The sequence below is a fragment of the Pseudopodoces humilis genome, chromosome 1, assembly GCF_049639895.1.
Source record: "Pseudopodoces humilis isolate 2021_Gansu_Grassland_sample_001 chromosome 1, ASM4963989v1, whole genome shotgun sequence".
Taxonomy (NCBI): domain Eukaryota; kingdom Metazoa; phylum Chordata; class Aves; order Passeriformes; family Paridae; genus Pseudopodoces; species Pseudopodoces humilis.
This window is the reverse complement of record NC_142200.1, coordinates 107,269,507-107,284,199: the sequence shown is the minus strand read 5'-3', so window position 1 is coordinate 107,284,199 and position 14,693 is coordinate 107,269,507. Positions and strand designations below refer to the sequence as shown.

The 14,693-nt window shown below is 36.1% G+C and overlaps 1 protein-coding gene across 5 annotated transcripts in view; it reads left to right on the top strand.

Annotated features, from left to right (window-relative positions):
* The window catches only part of ULK4 (unc-51 like kinase 4), a 214,672-nt gene that overhangs the window by 133,544 nt on the left and 66,435 nt on the right, over positions 1-14,693 (top strand). For 4 of the 5 annotated variants that reach the window (XM_088055074.1, XM_088055085.1, XM_088055082.1 and 1 more), the window contains one exon: positions 14,387-14,553. In XM_088055074.1, coding sequence (XP_087911200.1) covers positions 14,387-14,553 — 167 coding nt within the window. Of the gene's footprint in view, positions 1-14,386; positions 14,554-14,693 lie in introns of those variants that run through there. The other variant, XR_015772489.1, reaches the window with a different exon arrangement.

The window sequence follows — 14,693 nt, the reverse complement described above, 5'->3', positions numbered from 1 at the left end:
TTAGCTCTTCTTCACCCACTTAGTCATGAAAATGGTATTATTTTTTTTCCTCCTCTCTAGAGACTGTGGTCTTTGCATTTACTCTGGGTGCCTCTTTTCCTGCAGTTTGATTCAAGAATTTTCATTTGACATTACGCTAGTATTCCCATGAACTGTAGTTTAAATAATATGTATTAGCACTAGTGATTTGGTCAGCGTGAGGAAAAATGAACAACTAAGTAAACATGTACTTATCATATTAGTTACAGGTTAAATATTGACGATGCAAACTATTTGTTGCACATAGTAAATTAAATTTAATTATGATTATATCCCTGTGTATCTTGTCAGATATAATTAGTAAGCTGAAAGGTCATTTTAGGAGATGAAATTAAAAATGTAACTATATATTTGAAAAGAGACACATTTTAAATACAGCTACTATATTACTACAACCATAGGTTGTAGAGCTATCACATATGTTCTGTTCTAGCAGTTAGTTCAGTCTCAGTAGGAAAGCTATGTACCATGCCAATTTGAGGTAAGTGTAAAGTCACAGAAGTGCAAAGTACTATACACAAAATTAAACTACATCAATCATTCTGTCATAGGGAAAAGGCTTCTTCAAATGCACTTGTATGATCTTACTGTAAGAAGTTCATGTTGTCAGTTCTGGTTTTGTCAGAACCAGATCTATCTAGTGGACAGATATATGAAATATGAGGTTTTTCACTGCTTTGAAGAATGGTTTGGGGTTTTTATTTGTTTCATTTTAAAAGTCTTCAATAGGTGTCATAGCTCCAGTGCAACCAGATGTTTTTGTCTTAGTTATTTTCAGGAAAACTGTGTACTGAATAGATATGTTTAAACCATTTGTGGACAATTAAACTTGAAAATAATTTCCTCTTTAAAGCAGAAAGGGAATTACATCATAATAGAGAAACTGAAGATATTTACATTTTTAAAGCCTTTTGAAATTCCCAATTTTTACACAAATATAAAGCAGTAGTCTATATTACTTAAGACTTTTCATGTGATGTTCTTCCTCTTCCACCTATTTTTTTTTTTTTATTTTTCAGACTTTTGCCTAAAATAACATTTAGATGTAGTCTTTTTAGGATGATATGCTCTTTTGCTATTCAGGATCCAATTTTATAATATTGTTTAGCTTAGTTTTTCCAAATGCTTTAAGTTACATTTTAATACGCATTTCATATTCAATAACTCATTTCTATAGTTAAATTTCTTGGGAAGTCTTTACATATGGATTTTCCACCATCTTAAGGCAGCATATATTCAGGTGTTTCTTCAAAGTTATGAGGTGTTCTCATACAAGTTATTTAGACAAGTTAACACTCCTCAGCTGATAGGTTTTTCCTGTGGCATTTGATCAATGTCTTGTAGATCTGATAGGGTAACTAATATTGTGTATAGTTGTATACATGATCATATATATTTTATAGCAAAGTATCTGCATGTATTCAGTTTGTCTAATTCAGCTGATGGGGGAACCTAGTTTAAGTGCAGTTTAAGCCTCCAGCTGAGGGACAGTGGTTATTTAAACTGCTGTGACAAAAATGTAGATGTCTACCTGATGATGCTGTTTCTTTTTAAGAAAATACATTTCATAAATGTAATCCAAACTTGTCTGTCCATGGTTTTTTTAAAAAAAAAATCTCAAAAAAAATATCAAAATATCTCAAAAGCTTAAGCTTTTTCCTAATTGAACCAAGATGGTATTTATGTAAGATGGGTTTATGAAGACAAATCTGTCAGCAAAGACATGTTGGAGGACATGTCATGGGTTTCCAATCTGAGCTTTAAGCAAGTCACTTTTACTTTTCTCTTAAAGAGGCCCTAACTTGATAAACATTGGGGAGTTTTGTTTTATAAATAAGGTTTAAATGTTTCCATAGATGTCTCTGTGTTGTTAGAAGATACTGCATCAGCTAGTTGTTCCTTCATTTTGGTCAAGGAAAACGTTGTGTGTTTCCCTTTAAATTTTTCAGATTAATGGGAGAAGAAATAGAATATTTATGTAAAGTCGAAGCTGTCTTCTGTCTTTTAAGAGAACAGAAAAATGGGAAGATTTTTTTCCCCTCTACCACCCGCCTTTGAAAAAGATAAGGGAAAGAAACTTTTTGTTCACCTGCATCCATTCAGTTTCAACTTGTCTAGTCTTTCCTGAGGGCCATTCTTTCCTTACTTATCATGTTTCTGGTTGCTTACTCAAAAACCTCTAATCCCTATTCCACTGAGTCTTGGAAAAAATCCAGTAAAGTGTTGTTAATGGATTTATTTACACTTTTAAAATATCATATTTCCTAGCTAACGTGTCCATATTGTGACATAAAGCTTTTAGCCGGTGATGCAGCCATGAAATACAACTTATTTCCCTGGATGACAGCAGAACTAATGCTACTATATGTATTATATAAAGATTGGAAAAACAGTAAAATTATCCATGATGGCTGAACAGGTTTTCCAATACATATTTTTGTTGGATAAGCACAGAGAGATATCATATATCTTGATCCCATCATTCGACCCAGAATGCCATGAATTGTGGCTTTATGCCATTATTTATCTCACAAGAATAAAAAAAGCTCAAACTGTTACTTACTATGTGATTTCTTCAGAAATTACATTGAATGTTGTTAAGCGAGCATGTGGTTCAAACAGCAACACCAGAAGATGAATTTAGAGGTAGGATTTTGTCTATACTGTGAGGAAAAGTCATAAGCAAGATAAGGAAAAGGCAGATAGAATACCCAAATTAATAGATTATCAAGTAAATTTACAGGTTTTGACAGAAGACATAAGGAAAACAGCATTGCCTACAGGATTTTGCTTGCTTAGGCAATGGGTCAGGCAGTCCCTGAGACCAAGTCTGTGCATTCTGGTGTCAGTCTGGATGCAGAGAGACCCAGTTTGGGCTGAGTGCAAGAACTGACTAAGGGGCTCTGTTGCACCCTGAGAGAAAACCTGTGTTCATGTAAGGTATACATGCAGTCCTGCACAACATGCAGTGCTACAGTAACACATCCAGAAAGCTTAAAATGACAACTCCTGGCCATAACTTCCTAATTTGGTTCCCTGGATCTGGCTAGTGTGGGTGCTCCCTGTGACATCCAGGATCCCAGGCTGAATTGTAGTCACTCTCCCAGTTCAGTGCAGTATTCTGGCAAATTGTGCAAAATCTTTGAATTCTACATGCCCTGAAATTGTCTGTCTTGAAAATTTAACTGTATATGCCTCTCATTTCTGGTGTTGACTTGCTGCAGCTTCTGTCCAGTTTCTTGCATAATTTGTTGACAGTCCAGTTCCAGAGAGTCCTCCAGCTTTCCCACAGGGCTGCATTGACTTGACATAGATTCAGATTGACTAGGTCCAGGCTTCAGTTTTTCTAGCCTACTTCTGAAGTCCCTCACTCTAAAAGCAGTCTTCATTTTGGCTAGTCAGTTCTCTCTTTCTAAAAATGTTGATGAACAAAGGCAAAGAACAAGCTAGCTTGAACAGAGGAGAGTGAAAGTTTTGAGCACGTCTCATCTACTTACTGGTAGGAACTGCATATTGGTTCCATCTGGAAAAGTGTGCATTCCTGTAATGAAAAATGTTGGACATCCATACATCTGTTTGACATGCTAACTATCTCTCTGAAACAGAAGTCTTTCTTTGCATAAACTGTATTAAATGTGCCATGATACCACTATTCTGTAGGATATCTATTACAATCATGACTCCTAGATGAAAGCAGTGACCTGTGTTGAATTTGTTGCAGAGTATATGGTCTTAGAAAATGCTGTGGATATTACTTGATTGTTTCAAGCTACTGTTAAATTTTATCCTTTATCCTTAATGTTTGTCACTTCACTTGGGATAACATGGGGGAGAGGAACAAAGGAACATTAGTCCTTCATTGCAAACTCCCCTTTTCTCCCCACCCCCATTATCTTGTCAAGCTGAATCTCTTTGCCTGAACTTGCTTTCTAAAATCAGTGGTCTGGGAATAAGCAGGTTGAAAGAGAAATATAGATGTGTAGTGAGATGTAGGTGCATAGTGGGACTGCCCAGGGAGCATAAGAAGTGACACTTGAAGCACAACCTGGGGCAGGATGCTGAAGGCTCCTTGATATGAAGCAAGTTCAGTAGACCTACTTACAGTAAACCTACTGTGACCCTGTAAAAAAACACCAGTGTGCAAGAGAGCAGGCATGGTAGAGAGAAAGGAAAAGATACAGTCATGGATTAGCCATGGCTGGTGACTGAGCACCACTCAGCCACTCAATTAGCTCTCCCCCAGTGAGGGGAGAGAATTGTAGGCATAAAAAAGAGGGAAAGAACTTCTGTATATATATAATATATACATATAATATATACATATAATAATTAAAAATATAAGAAAAAATTTTTAAAGTCTAAGGAAAAGGGAGAAAAAACCACAAGCAAACAAACCAGAGAGAGAGAAAAATAAATGCAAGAAGAACAAGTGATGCAAATGAAAACAATTGCTTAACACCAACTAAATATTGCCCAGACAATCCAGGAGCAGCATCCACCCTGCCAACCTCCCCTCGGTTCTGTCACTGAACATGATGCCATATGGTGTGGAATATCCTGCTGGTGAGCTGTGTGCCCTCACAACTTCTGTGCACCTCCAACCTGTTTATTAATGGGTGCGGTGAGGAGTAGAAAAGCCCTCAACTCTATGTAAGTGCTGCTCAACAATAACCAAAACATCCCTGTGTTATCAACACTCTATTCAGCACCAAAACCAAACCAGAGCCCCTGTGGACTAATATGAAGAAATTTAACTCTATCCAAGCCAAAACCAGTACTAAACCTGTGCTTGCATACAAAGTTTTTCCTGCTATTCTGTTGCACATCTTCACACATAAATCCTGGCTGTCTAAATCACCCTTTTCTGTGGCCATCTCTCTCACTGTAGTTTTATCAATGTTCTTAACTTCTTTTTCACTTGTGAAGAAATTGGTCATCCTTGAACAAACCAGTGTTCAGATTCTCAATTAAAGCATTGGATTAGCAGCAGGATTCAGATTGTTGCTGGGGAGGGCAGTATAGTTCAGTGTTTTTGTTTTACAACTTGGTGGTTTGGACCAAGACAGTCTAATAGGCCAAACCATTCTCTGTGATCTCCTTCCAGAGTTTATGCAGAAGTTTTGCCAGGAGTCTAAGCCAATCTGTTAACATACAGACACAGGCTTCACTACTCCTAGCAACAGCTACCTGTATAGAAAAGGTACAAGTTATCCACAACACAGTGCCATCAGACCCATGTTCCCATTGTATGGATCCCACTGAAATAGGGAAAGGAGGTATGGAGCACAGAAGTCAAACACACACAGGCTTGCAGTTCTTTCAGAGCTAGGACTGCTTCTTACAGTTCTTGCTGAGCCTCTTGATTAAGTAAGCTGAGCTCTAGTACCAGCTGACCTAACTCAATGTAGTCTTTTGAAGTCAAGATAATTGGGGAAATTGGGATCAGGTAGCTGTGCTGACAGAAAATGAAGGCCCTGTTGACCTAGGTTGTGCTAATATCAAGTATTAGGTAGAGCATTTCTGGCACAGCTAGCATATAGCCAGTGACAGCATGATCACAGTGTGATGGGTTCCAGCTCCTAGTGGTAAGGTTGAAAATCATGGATAGGTCAGGGTAGAAAAAGCATACTGTGCAAGCAATACAAGACATATGTCTGAGCCAGTTAACAAGAAGGATAGCATAATCTGAAGCGAATAGTCAATGGTTAGATTTTAGAGATTTAATCAGGTGTGCCATTATTAGTATGGTCATATGATAGCAAATAAAGGGGTCTGCTGGTCAAAGTTATCCCAACACTTATTTGGAAAACAGTTGATGTAACAGAGTACTGTCGCTCTATTAGGAATGGCGAGGAGAGACGACACTGACTCTCTTGGAGTCGGTTAGGAGAATATCCCTAGTTTATTACTTCAGGCTTATTTTATAGACTGATTCGTGGAAAGTACAGAAAAGAAACTCTTATTGGTTAGCAAACCACTACATCACCATCATTGGTCGGTGGGGCACAACACCCTCTGACTTTCTCTTGCAAAGAAAACAAGAAGTAGAAAACAACACCTGCAAGGATGTTTTCTGTCTCTGAGGATTGTTTTAATTCTTTCCATGAATTTCCCAGGCCACTTTCTCAGGCTGGACTGAAGAGAGCTATATGACCTGCAGTTTCACAAGCTCTCTGTTACAGAGTTAGCATCCAGAGTACTCTTAAGGCAAATGTAATTTTGGGCTACAAAATATAATTTGTTCATAACGGCTAAACCAGATTTGCTATCATGTAATATCCTGACCTCTGTTTAAGCCCTTTGATAATTTAAGTACAAATACACAAAGGCCACCTTGGACAGTTGCAATTACTAGTTGTCTGCTTTAATTTCTGTTGTAAACATAATTGATGAATAACACAGGATGTTACAGGAAATTGTGGCATAGATTCAATTCTGTTATAATAACCAGCAGCAAATTCCACTTAGTGGATACTCTAGCCTTTGCTCTTGTTCTTTTGTACCATTGTAGAAATAGTAAAAGACTTAAAAAACCAAGTACTTCTACTCTATGTTTTCATCTTATGGCAGACTGATGTAAATAGACCAATAGGAATAAATATTTAATATCTTTTCTTACAGAGCATGACTTTTCAGTAGAGAAATGTATAGAGCTTTTACCCTTATCATTTGCTGAATATATGTGGGAACAGTATTCAACCATGGTTTATTTCTGCAATTTAGAACTGAAAACTTCAGAGAATTTTCTGAAGCCAAGGTTCATTTGTCCTTATCAGTCCCAGCCCAGGGCCTCTTGAAGGCCAAGCTAGAGCAATTAGTGCTGGTAATGTCATTCAAAGCTGTTGAGTGCTGTCAGTTTGTGACAACAGTTTAGGGCTGTATCTGCATTCTGAGGCTGTTCACATCTGGTCTGTATGGGTTTTGTTAAAAAGACAGCTCTCTAACTTTGAATGTGGTCTCTGAAGGATTTTGGTAGAAGGGAAAGTTGATGTCAAAACAGAAGTGTAAGATATTTCAAGGAGATAAACAGGGTTTAATCTTGTGTGACAGAAAGTCTATTATTAAAATAGAAATCTCTTTAGAAGAATTTCTAGTTCTAAATTAAGCCCAGTATATAAATTCTGCTGTATTTTATCACATGGTAATTGTTGCAGACATGATCTTTCAGAGCAGTAAGTCAAAAGTCTTTACTGAATCTTTACTGACTTCGAATCTTGCTGAATGCACAGCATTCCTAAATTTACACAAATAATAGATTTAATTTAGTGAAGAACTTTGCCTAGCTTTTGCCATTAATTTGAAGACCTCATGCAGTCTTTGTATTTCTAAAAAAATATACACTATATATTAACTCACAGTGTGCAAGCAGAAGTTCTTTCATGTAGCTGTGCAACAGCAACTGCTAATATCTCAGACAGGCTTTAAAGGAGGTTTTCAAGATGGTTGTCTCTCAAAGAGTATCCTACTGGATATTCTTGCTCCTCATGCAGATCATTAAAACCTGTTTGGAAAATCTTATAAGCATCATCTACCTTCTGTCTGACAAAACCAAGGGACCTTATTTTAGTTTACACCTTGTAAGAATAAAATAGGGTGTATTGGGGTTTGACTTGAAGTACAGCACGCTGTAGAATTATTGTGCTCTGTAAAAGGAACCACAGGCTCTAATGTATCTCTGACATGTGGGGAGACATCTAACTGAAAAGTTGCTACAGAGTTTGCTTAATAATAGCAATGATAGTCAATCCAAACAACATGATTTTATCTCACTGCAATCTTGGTTTATTTAATTTTTAGTATTTTATGATGCAAGGTTGTGCTTGAAAATAGTGCACAATTGATGAATTATAAAACTGTAGCAACAAAAATGCTTAAATCCACATGAAAAGAATGCAAGTTAGGTGTTTAATATATGCACAGTTGGTGACAGAAGAATTTTAAACATATACCCTGGGAAGCCACTGTATTACATCTATCTCTATTCCTCCCCAGGTATTCCAGCTAAAAGGGTCATTCAAGGGTGTGAAGCTGCTTCAGGCAAACTAGGGTGCCAGCAGCATGGTATCCAAACAAATCAAAATTGGCTGTTCACATAAAACACTCTTAATTTCTTGTCAACTCTGTGAATAGGTCTCCTGGATGTTCTTACAGTCCATAGTTATGTAGTATTCACTCACACAAAATTGTAGAAAAATATATACTAGTTCTGATATAGCTAGAAAGCATTTGACGTTCTTATAATTGTTTTCTGAGAGAAGTTACTTTCTGATCTTTCATTCCATCCCTGTTGAACAAGTTCATGTTCAATGAATTGTACTCCTAGGAATGAGGACTATCTTGGTAAGTCTTGACTAGAACAAAACCCCCCTATCTCCAGAACTTTGAGGCTATGTACCCATATGCGCTGTGAAGTGTTTCAAACATCTTGGATGTCTTTTCTGAATGAATTATATAATGGTTGAGTCAATCTGACACAAAAAACTGAATTCAGTTGAAATTTTATCACAGATGGGAAACTTTTTCCTTTTTCTTTTTTTATTTTTTCATTTTCAAAAGTAGCAACAAATCAGGAACTCTCAAGGTATCAGTGATTATACTTTCAGAAATACTCATCCTCTGTGTATGGCATTCTAACCATGTCTTTTCACAGAGAACAACCACAGTCTAGCCTAGCTGAACTAATTTGTTATATTCTATTATTTTTATTATTGACCAGTCAAGCGTATTCAACAGTACGTGATTTTATTATTTCTAAGTTGTTCAAGTTGCATTTTTACTATCCTTTATTACGGACAGATACTTTTTCTTATTAGGGAATCCACCTGGTTTTCTATTTTTTAGTTGGTTAATCTATACACCTGCTGGTCTTAATCAACTGCATGTTTGATCCATAGATTAAATTATAGAAAAAAGCTGATTTCTGTGTTGGTGGGATTCTCTTAGGTTCAGAAGAGTTTGACTCCTTGGGGAGTCTCCAATTGTGCAGTCTTTTTTCACAGGAGAAAGTTGCTACCTCTAAACTGCCTTCTAACAATAACAGCTAAACACTGCCACTCCAGGAAAAAGTAGAGTATGTCGTGCTTTGACTTGAAGCAGAACCATATTGTTTCTTAGAATGTCAGGTTGTTATTTCTCTCAGGCAGTCACACTCAAAATAACACAGAATCTCCCAGTCTACCTTCGACCTAGCTGTAGTGAAGGTGATAACTGACTTATCTTCCATGGTTGTCATAATCCTTTCCACATCCATTTTCTTGTGTGTGAGGGAAGGACTGCCTTGGGCACCATTGGTGAATGCCCTACATTCTGTGTTGTAGAAAAAGCTGAGCCACTCTTCCCACGGAGTGAAGCTCTGAAGAGACTTGACCACTTCAATGTGACAAATTCAAATGAGATTTTTGTCCCTTAAACCTAATGATTCTTTCTTCAGTCATAAAATGTCCAGTCATTCTACCAGTTCTAGGAACAGACTAGTCAGTATTTGCAAAATTTTCTTCTTTAGACACTATTCATTTTTAAGATCAGAATACAAAATAATTTTCAGGGCAACAGTCATGCAATTGATCTGCTTAACAGCCAAATCATTTTTTTTCCACTTGTTGTAACATTCATAACTCACCAAATTTTGAAAACATTGATGATCTAATTTTCTATCCTAGTTTATTCTTACCACAGTATTAGTACTAACACAAGTAGTTCCTAAAACATAAATAGTAACAAATAAGGAATAACACTAAAAGCAATGAGCCTTTTTTAAAAACGCCGTTATCCTAAAGATACCATTTCCTTTATGTCACCTGTTTTCAGTTCTTCAGTACAGGAAAACTTAAGTAGTAATTCTGTGATGCAAAGAATGCAAAGTGAGTCCCAGATTTATGTTGGTAAATAAGATTTTATGAAGAATCTTTATGTCATTGTGGAGTATCTTAAGTGCTCAGGTACTTTCACTTATTCCTGTGTGAAAGAATCTGTACAGTCTTGTGTTTCTTCTTAGCAATATTTTTTGAGTTTCAGCATTAAAATTTAAAAGATTATAAAATATGGTTTCTATTTAATCTGGCAATATTGTTGGTCCACTCTGTAAGTAAAAGAAGGAAAAAAAGTCTAATGCATGTACATTTGGAAATACCCCTGGGGAGTCAGTTGTGTAGGTGTGGTACTAATGGGAAAAAATGGCTCTCCAGAGAGCAAAGTGCAGAGAGGAACAAAGAGAAAGCTTTTTTGCTGGACTGAGGGTTTTGCTGCTGGCTGCTTGGCTGCACAGTAGCATTGTTCGGAGGAAGTGCACCTGCTCTAACATTTTCTTCAACTGGAAACAGACAGGTTTGTTGAATGCTCTAATTGCTGGTAGGAATGAAAGGATTGCCTAGAAGATTGCTTCCTAGACTGTCCTTTGATGTTTCGTATGATTTGGAAGTGAAGATTTCTTTTCCTTTATCCATCTTACTAATAGGTGAGGATAAAAAATCTCCTCTCAGCTTTCATTCCAGAAGGTATCATGGCATATTCAGTCTGATTAGCTGTATCATGGGCCAAAAGACTCCTTTTATCTTTTGAAAGGTGTGTAAAACACAAGCATAGTCATCACAGTCCACATTCATAAAGCACTATTAGCTACATGTTCAGTTCATTGAAGGGGTCTCTGTTCCACTCTGAACACTAGGCTTGTCAAGTGCTGTAAATCCATGGCTAGAAATTTTGGATACAATCCTTTCAATAGATATTATAAATCTTGGACCACAGTTAGAAAAGGTTCTTTGTTTAATTCCAGTTACGTTAATTTATAAATACAATAATTCCAGTACAAAATGCAATTTTTGCCTTATTTTTCAGCAAAATTTGAAGCTGAAAACTGCAGTGAGGCTTGATAGTTTGAATGTCTTCCTTTTACAGATAAATATAAGGCATGACTAATGCCCTATGAAATCTTGTACTAAATTCATACTATAACTGAAGCTACAAACAATACAGTGTGATGTATTTTGTGTGCAGAAATATGCAAATTAATATAGTAACAAAAAATTCTGTAATAGGTTAAATTATAAGGTTTTATTTCACTCTCCTACTAGGAAATACCTAGCTGAAAGAAATCACCCATGTAAACTGTCACTAACAGCCTTCTCTTGAGAGGGTGGACTATTACAACATACTTGGAAGCACCATGATACTTGAATGTAGGTTGCTTGTCCAAGTAGAAAATCCTTCCTCAAGTGGATTTTGTTTACATCTCCTCTATGCTACAGATTTTGTATTCAGATCCATCACTTGCAAAGTTCAGGAGTGCATGAAGTGTGTGCCTTTTCAATCAGAGCCTATTTCACTTTCCAATCAAGAGTTGAGAATTTATGCATAAGAAACCTATGTCTGTTATATATGACTCTGAAATAGAGTGTCTGAAAGTTTTAAAGATACATATTGGTTTAGGCTTTATTTAGGGAATTAAATTGTTCTTTAATCTGTTGTAAAATTTGAGAGAAAACCTTCAAGGTATCTTCTGGAACTTAGACATCCATATGTGATTTTTATATTATGATTTACTGAATTATAAATTCAATTTCCTTTTTATAAAATTGCATACTTTTTTTCCAAACTATCTGTTTTGCAATTCTATTTTTTGAATGCTGAAACATGTCAGTCTTGATCTTTATAGCTGCCTTTTGAGCAAACTGGTTACAGTGCCAGTGGTCAAGGCCATTAGACTTCTATGGAGTTTTGTCATGGTCACTGTAAATTACACCAGCTTCCCAAATTTCTCTTCTGAGCACAAAATGTGTGTACTTTGGCTTGTGGTGTTAGCAAGGAGTATATTTACATGTCTACAGCTGTGGCCTCCAATTTTCATTTTGTTGTGACATGATGAAGTATTTTAAAGAGTATGTCTGGAACTTTATTTACTTGGCCAAGAGGTCAGTCTTTTGCTTTTATCTGTGTAACCAAATGTTTGTCAGGTTTCTGTATGAATCATGCAGCATGTTAGGTGCAGCAGTGTCTTATTCTAGTGTCGTTATAATAAAGCTTGGATGTGCTAAAATTTCCAGAAGTATTTTAAGTAAAAAAAAAATTTCCCCTCAAAATTTTCAAATTTGGCTTGCATATCTTTGTACATATAGCTCTGTGTGAGCATGTATCTACCTAATTGAAATTCATTAGTTCTGATGTTTTAGTTACCTAGGTAAACCTGAATATCTCTGATGTTTGGAGGCAGGAATGCTAGTGCACATACCCTTAGGATGTAAGCACTTCAAGACAATAAAAACTAGGTAATTATATTATTCATATCTCAATGGATGGGGAGAAGGTTGAGTGTTTGGTTCACCTCCTTATTCACCAAACAACAGAAATGAGTTCTGAGACTCTGAGACAGTCTGGTACAGCCAAGGGAATAAGCAAGTGTTTCTGTTCAAAGCTGAAAGCAAAAGGGTTGCACATCACAGTCATGGAGCCTGGTGTTTTGTTCACTACTAGTCATTCCCCTACTAAGTGTTGTAAGTGACTACCACCTAAAAAATTCTTAATGATGACCCATGCAATGCAAGACCGGCTTATGAAAGTGGCCTTCTCAGCATTCATCTCCAAATCACCATCCTAAGGGTTATTTGTAAGCCATCTGGAAAGAATGGGATGACTCATTCATTTTGATGTGGCTGTTGGTTTTGTGGCCATATACAGGGAGAAACAATGTGTACTTGGTCATATCCCTGCAGGCAATTTTTCAGACTTCACTTTGATAGGGACCAAGTCTTACTGGACAGTTTCTTTATTCTGATTTATTCTGTTGAAAATAGTCACAGACTGACCACAAGTTTTGTATTGGGTAGACATGCAATTATGTCTGGTTTTTTTCTTCTTGGTGGGTATTGGTGACATCACTTAAATGTGTCACTGTCAGACACGTGCTATCTGATTTTTGTATGAAGTGTTCAGAACTGCAGCAGAAATTTCACTCTAAAAAAGAAGAAGGAAATTAAATGTGTGAGATTAGAATTTTTTCATTTTGAGAGCTTTTTTTATTTAGACAAAACTCCAGGAAATTCAAAGCTTGTCCTGAGCTGTCATCCATCAATAAACTGTTGTGAAAGAATAATGCTAGTAATCATAAAACCACAGAAGATGTGAGATGTAAGCAGAGTAAGTCTTAATGTTCCAGAACCATAACTGTATTCTAAATGAAATGTATTTAAATTCCTGAGGAAAGTATTAACAGTGAGGAATAGGAGAAGAAAATATTTTGTAGGAGGTTTAGTTAATTAATGGAGTATATTTCAAAGCCAAAATTGTTTAAATCCCCAAAGGTTTCACTGTCCTCAAAAGCTGAATGGTGTAAGCACATAATGTATTCTAAGTGTCTCATATTAAGTGTGTTGATGTTCGTTAAAATGTATACAACAACTTACTTCCTTGAAATCAGTGAAATACTTAAGTCATTTTTTGACAATCATTAGGACTAGAAGCTAATAAACTGATCCACTGCAGTGTTACTACATATGTGCAGCCAAGTGACTGCATAACAAATTGCAAGTTTAAAAGATGGTTTGCAAAGATATTATGGTTGTGTTGAGAAATAAAGTGTTTCTCACCTTATGAAAATCTGAAAGAAATATATTAAGATCAAATATAATTAATTCAGCCACTTTGTATTTGAAAGTAAGAAAGATTCTGAATTGAATTGATATTGCCTTGAATTGGATTGGATTATATTTTTCTGCTATGTCAATTGATTTGCGGTTAGGCAAGCTACAGGGGCTGATGTTACTGAATTCTAAAGGAGCTTAAAGAAACCCCTTCAAAACAAGATATTTTCAGGAAAGTTTTTACTACCATCAGTAAAACAAATATTAACATTTTAATATAGTATGGCCTATTTAATTTATAATGCTTTTCTGAATATATTTTTTGTTAAGCATAGCACTATTTGATTCTATAGGTAAGGTTCTAATAGACAGGACAGTTAAGAAACTTTTGGCTCAGCCAAGCTCTAGGTTCCACCTTGAATGTCACTTTGTAGCTCCTTCGATAAATTCTTGTGACTAGGGGTGTTGTGAAAGAGACTTGTGAACATGCTACAGAAAAGTTTAGGATTCAAAGTAGGTTTAAATTTAATGAATCTATGCAATTAGCACATTTGATTGTATCAGTTTAACTCTCTTCATTACCTGGTCCAAACAGAACAGGAGAGGAGGTAATTATAGTCATGGAGAAAAAGAGGAAATGTAATAAATATTTATAAAACATGTAAAATTTGTTCTCATAATCTATTATTTTTTGTCTAGGTCACCTTCTACACTATTCTTTTTCTGATAGCCTATTTATTTTTTCTCTGGTTTTTTTTCTCTTACTTTCTATATAGGACTGGTTCATCACGTCTGTAATCTCCTGATAGAAGCTATGGCCCTGTTCTTGGAGGCAGATGATAAAAGGAGCACCAAGACAGCAAATGTACTGCTTCTGTCCTTACTTGACATTTTACAATGCATGTTGACGTATACAGCAAACATTGTGCGCCAGACCCTGCAGGTATGGGATTTATTCATGGGGACTTTACTCTCTTAAAAAAAATTTTAGATAACTTCCTATTATCCTTAATAACAAGACTCCCACTATTCTGACTTTATGGAACTTTTAGTGTGGTGAAAACTCAGTTTGTCTTCCAAGTT